The 6,000-nt window shown below is 44.9% G+C and overlaps 1 protein-coding gene across 3 annotated transcripts in view; it reads right to left on the bottom strand.

The window, feature by feature from the left end:
- Positions 1-3,135: 3,135 nt before the first annotated feature.
- Positions 3,136-6,000, bottom strand: part of PMEPA1 (prostate transmembrane protein, androgen induced 1) — a 48,411-nt gene continuing 45,546 nt past the window's right edge. For 2 of the 3 annotated variants that reach the window (XM_075108522.1, XM_075108520.1), the window contains 2 exons: positions 4,774-4,827; positions 3,136-4,673 (listed from right to left, as the gene is read on the bottom strand). In XM_075108522.1, coding sequence (XP_074964623.1) covers positions 4,125-4,673; positions 4,774-4,827 — 603 coding nt within the window. In that variant the 3' untranslated portion in view covers positions 3,136-4,124. The remainder of the gene's footprint in view (positions 4,674-4,773; positions 4,828-6,000) is intronic. The other variant, XM_075108521.1, reaches the window with a different exon arrangement.

The following is a 6,000-nucleotide window of genomic DNA, read 5'->3' as shown; positions in this document are numbered from 1 at the left end:
GTCAGCCCCAGATGAAACCCATCCTTCCTCACCATCCTGATCGACACAGCCACGTTCCCATTCCAGGCCATTATGATTTAGGGGCACTTTAAGGATGCTGTTTGCCGTACTGTAAGCTAAGAAACTCTGTGAGATTAAAAACCCCTTTTAAAGCTAATGTGACTCTTAAAACTTCGAGCAAGAAGGCAGGCTAGGACAAGAGGTTGCTAAGCATTAGCAATGCCTTGTTTCTTCTGTATCTGTTTAAAAATAAATCATTCTTAAGGGGCCTGAATCTCTCTGCTGGCAGCTGCAAGATGCTGGAGACTCCTACGGAGCAGGACCGCAGTCCAGCTTCTAGTACAGTTCTCTCCTGAGCTGTGTGAAGGCCAGGAGGGAACAAGTAGAGACATCAGCAAGGGTGTGCAAAGCAAATTCTCTGCCTTGGTGGCAATACGGGACATGGGAATTGGGAAGAAATGGACCCCGAGGCAAAAAGTAACATTAAATAGTAATAATAATAATAATAATAACAACAACAACAACAACAACAATAATAATAAAAAAGAACAGACAATTATTTCTAAACACCCATTCAGAACTTGGAGTTGATCTGGGCCCCAGATCCGGTATCTGCACTTGAAATACACAGTTCTCGGACTGCAAAGCAGAGGGATGGACAGAAGAAAGACAAAAGGTGACAACTTGGCTCCGTCGAGGTGGACTCGAGTCGCACCCACTGCCCTGGACCCGGGGCTCCCCCTCACCGGGGCTGCAGCTGCTCCCCAGGGCCCTGCACCAGCAGCGGGAAAGGTGGCAGCTTGGTTTTTGTTTGTGCACGGCACGGACAGAACGGCATCATTTGCAACAGAAATCTGGTGTTGAGGAGCCACCCTGTTTTAGACTCGTTAAATTCCCCAAACTAGAGAAAGAGGTAAATGAAACTGGACCCAGGAACTCAACAAACTGATCACTCAACTGCAGATGCTTGGGGTGATGCTTGAGAAATAAAAGCTCACACTAGAGTGGATTGGGGAGAGAGAAAAAAAAAATAGGGGGAAAAAAAGGGGGAATCGGTTGAAATTTTGAGGACTTCAAAGCATGACAGCTGGGTTTAATTGCACTCCATTTTTAGACCCTCTCCCACTACCCCTCCGCACCTTTCCGGACCCTACCCACCTCCCTGACCTCTCGATGGGGTTCGGTGGCCAGGAGACGCCACACGACAAGACAATTCCGTTACTTAACAACCTCCAGTCCCCACGACACCTCCTTATTCACTGCTCAGCTTTAAACGTGTGATGCATATTCCACCCAAAACCTGCTGAGGTAACCAGTTTTTTTTTGTAGCAAACAAACTAGTTTGATCACAGACCAACCTTCCCTCCCTCCCCGCGCCCCCCCCCCCCCAAAAAAAAAAACCAACCCCAACCCAACAACACTATTCACGCATTTTGGCTCAAGAGGGCAGTAGATATTATATTTCGGTTTCTCTTTTGGTTGGTATCTCATTTACAATATCCACCACAGTTTCCTACTTCCCCGGGTAGGACAATGTGCATAAACGTGTTCAAGTTCCCTTACACACAGCCGGAGAAGAGCAGCGGCGGAGGGCGCAGCCTGCGCGGCCAGGCACATGGAGCTGCTCCGGGGAGCAGGCAGCGCTGCCGGGAAAGAGGGGACTGGAAAATTGAATGCAAGGTCCGAAGGAGCAAGAGACCAGACGCTGGTTACTTGTGACGCTAAGGATGATTTTGTTTTCCCCTCTCTAAAAAAGGGAGGGTTACTGTTTCTTTAATAAGGCACTAAATAGACATGTTACATAAAGGAAAGATACATTTTAAAAACTCTTATAAATTCATCAGTTTTGTACCTTTCATGACAAACTAGTTTTATTCCTTATTCCTTTGCATGACTTTTTTTTTTTTTTTGTGGCTTTTTTCTTTTTTTTTTTTTTAAGGTCATCAAAATTTAGGTTACATGACTGTAAAGCTATGAAGATTTCAAGAGCTGTGGAAAAGCAGTTTGAAATATTGAGAAGGTACAGGACTATTTCTAGGCAAAAATAAGAAAAGCAAAAAATAATGATCAAACTTCAAGTTCAGCTATTCATCGTCTTCTTTAAAATATATATAAATATTGTTCAAATGGTCAGAACTTCAAAACCGTTCTCATGGGTTGGTTTTTTTTTTCAAGTAATAGAAAAGTTGCTTAAAAACAATAGTTATTGCCTTTATATCTTTCATTTATGTCACTCTACTAGATAGCATCCTGCAGAAAATGAAATCACACCTCCTTGCAAAATCTTTGCTCTCTGTGGTTCCCCTACCGACCCTTCCTCGCGCTCGGAGAGGTGCTCTCCCGGCCGGGGAGACGGCACCGAGAACGGGTTTTTTTCCCTTTTGCTTTCTCGCGCGCGCGCTCTCTGGTTTCTCACTCGCTCGCTCCATCACATACAAATTCACCGCGAGGGTAAAACACCTACCAGACGCCTACGGAATATAAAAATGTAAACAATAGCATAGTAAGACAAAATGCTTCCAAAACCAAGATAAATTAAAGACGCACAACACCCGGCGGGCGGGAGGGCAGGTGGGACCGTGCTGCTGTGGACGGGGATATCTTCAGAAGAGGTAAAGGGGGTTTGCTTCTAAAGCATTAAGCGTATTTCTTTAGCCTTTAATTAATACATCACAGGAGCAGATTCATTTCCATCTACTGTATCTGACGCCTCTTTAGCTAGGATAATAAAGTAAAAAAATAGCGATGACCAGAGGCAGCCCGGGGGACGGCGGAGCTGCGGGACACGGCTGCGAATGTTTCTCCCAGATAGAGGTTTGGGAGGTTAATACAAAATGAAAATGGCTTTCGCCACCACCACGCTTTTCAGCTCGTACTTTCAATGAGATATTTAAACCCCAGCTGAAAGGCAGCCGGGTGGGGACGTTACCATTTCGCTCACATTAATTTCCATAATCACCGCTTTAGCTGCAAATAGGGCCCTGCAGTTGAACATTGGAAGAAATAAACCAAAAAACACTTTGTTCCTTCAGACACAGAAGTTTATTCTCACCCCCACCTCCCCCCTCCAAAAAGTTAGAGGTTGTGTGTGTCCCCCCCCAAAAAAAAAAAAAAAATCAAGTAATTTTTGCCTGCTTCAGTCATTACTGACTCTCAGAAGCAGGGAGATTTTATTTTACCTTTTTACTCCAATAATCCTACCGGATGACATACAGACACACCCCGACTCCTCTTGCTTTGTAGGGAATGTATAACGCCATGACTGTCGGCGGCCACGCGCAGGGACTCTGGAAATTAAGGATTTGCATAAGATGCAGTCTCGCTCACCGCTCCCGGGGCTGGCATCTCCACTTCAGCGATTCTCCACCCCCTTCCAGCTACTTTGTTCTTCACTTTGACATATATCCCTTAACAGGTTCATGGTAGACATGATAGAGGCTTTGACCAACACAAGCACTGACATATTTATATTAAAAAATAGTGCAAAATTTCAACATTTATATAAATAACTCTAAACCCCTGCTTTTGATTTTTTTTTGTTTTTTTGTTTTTTTACAATGTAATACACGCTTTTTGAGTTGGCACTCAAAAAATTGCCATTTTTCTTCTAGTTCAGAAAACAACTTTTTTTTTTTTTTGAATAGGCCTCTTCTAATACAAAAATACTCCTGCTCCTTACACATACACTTTCTCTTATTTTTAATATATATTTATATATTTATATTGCAGATCTTTAAACAAAATGTTTTTTTGTGCAAATATTTTGTCTTTAAAGATAAGTGAAATAATCAAACAAAAAAAAAGCATTCACACACAGCTCAACTAGAAACAAACAAAAAAAAAAAGACTACAGTTGATTTTTTTTTTTCCTTTTTAAACGTCTAGACACAGCTCAATAAAGAAATGTTTTTGCAAGCTTGGTAGGCTTGTGCATTCAGACCAGACATAACAAGTAAATATTTATACATGGAGAGATGGGGAAGGGCTTTTTTTTCTTTGCTCATCTTCCTCAACTCTCTCTCTCTCTCTCTCCTTTTTCTTTTAATGAGAAGTGCAGAGTGTTTCATTTACTTTTCTTGCTTTTTTTTTTCCTTTTTTTTTCTTTTCTTTTCTTTTTTTTTTTTTTAAAAGGGGTGCCCTTTTTGTTTCTCTTTCTCTTTGTTCCACGCGGTTGTGCTCTCAAGGCCATTGATTTGTGAATGATGGAGTCTGCTGCCCTCCAAGATGGAGGGCATCCCGTTGTTGTTCTGCTGGTGCTGGTAAAACGTCGACCCGGGGTAGTGCCCTATCACCTCGCTGTACGTCGGCGGCGGTCCCTCCATCCTACCATTGCTCCCATAGCAGGTCGCGCTGATGCCAGAGTTACTGCTGGGGGGGCACGGCCCCCCGTACACGGAGTTATCTATCAAGTCACTGTCGAAGATGGTTCTGTTGGGGGGGGCCCGGACCGACTCTCTGTTGAGCTCCATTTGCTGCTCAGGGTCTCGCAGCTGCAGCGTGCAGGGTCCCTGGTACGGGGGGGGCTCCTCGCCGTCCGACAGCGAGATGGTGGGCGGCAGGTCGATCTCGTGCTGCATGTAGGGGTAGGTTGGCTGGAATCTGTTAAAGCGGTCCCTCTGCAGAAAGGACGGCACTGCCAGGCGGTCGCTGGGTCTCGGGGTGTAGATTTGCTGCTGAAAGGGAGAAAAAGAGAGGAAGAGGGCAAGAAGCATGAGATGCTGCAGCCCGGGACAGCGGGAAAGGCAGCGGCGCCCGCACCCGCATCGCCCTCACCTCTGTTATTCCATTCCCCGACACGGTGCTTTCCGAAGGCCACAGGCTTCCCTCCTGCATTGGAAAGGAGAAGAGAGTGCAGAGTGAGTCGGACTGCCAGCAGTGGTCAAACTCCTCCTGCAAACAGCTCCTGCCGGGTTTCAGCCTGCACCACAGCCCAGGTGAGACGCTGCTGCTGCCATCAACGCGTTCCAGCCCCGGCTGCAGCAACACAGAGCACGCACCCTCTTCTAAGCAGGCAACCAGCTCTAGTAGGGGTTTTACCATATATGCTGGGTATCGTATGGGTATACGCTAAGGGTGTTAGCGTGTTACCACTGAAAACAACACTTCTGATTAAAATTTCCCTCCATTTTCACCTCCATTTATATTGAATAGATCACTTGCAGAATGAATGATGAGAAGGACATCAGCAAACAATGCTCTCCCATTTGCAGACTTCCCCCCTCCCGCCCACACCCACCCAGTGTGTTTCTCTCCCTGGTTCAAGCATGCCAGAGGAGTATTTTTCAATTTGTGTTCCACGAGCCGTGGGTGATTCACAAGACATCAGAAAATGCTCCATGCAACAATGACAACATTTTAAAAAAAAAAAAAGAGAAACCTCACACCCACATTCTGATGCACTCAATCAAGGAAATCATGGGAAAATAAAGATAATAAGTGAATAACCAAATGTTAAGCCTAATTTTGGTTTGGCTAAAAAAAAAAAGAAGTAGAGATCTGTAGCAACAGGATGGTTCTAGAGTATTTTTTTCCCCAAAAGGATAAACAGTTCTTGGCTTAAACAGACTGAGGAACTGTGGTCTAGAGGCGTCCTTACGCTGTGAGCTTCACCCTGATCCTGCAGTCACAACCCAGGCGCCAACAACCCCAGGCACGACAGAGCCACAAGCCAATTTCCCCCAAACCATGAGATTAGTTTACAATTCATGATCAAAACAAACAAACAAACAGAGGTTCCTCCCATTTGCTGATGATACTCTGAGCGTACACAGTTCACCCTAGACACTTTTGCCTTAAGAACTAAAATATTTAAATATTGCTAATATTCACATACAGCAACATGCCTCTGGCAGGCAGGGCTGGAGGAAAACAAGCCAGAAGGCTCATAATTATAAGCTGGAACAGCTGGCACTTCTCAGTTCCTTGCAGATGAATCCCTAGTTCTGGCACTAACAAGTCAGGCACAGGCAGAAGTATTTACCACCAGTGGAAAAAAGCAAT

Source organism: Phalacrocorax aristotelis, chromosome 13, assembly GCF_949628215.1.
Source record: "Phalacrocorax aristotelis chromosome 13, bGulAri2.1, whole genome shotgun sequence".
NCBI classification, from domain to species: domain Eukaryota; kingdom Metazoa; phylum Chordata; class Aves; order Suliformes; family Phalacrocoracidae; genus Phalacrocorax; species Phalacrocorax aristotelis.
Note: the sequence above shows the minus strand (reverse complement) of the source record. Positions and strands in the feature narration are given on the sequence as shown.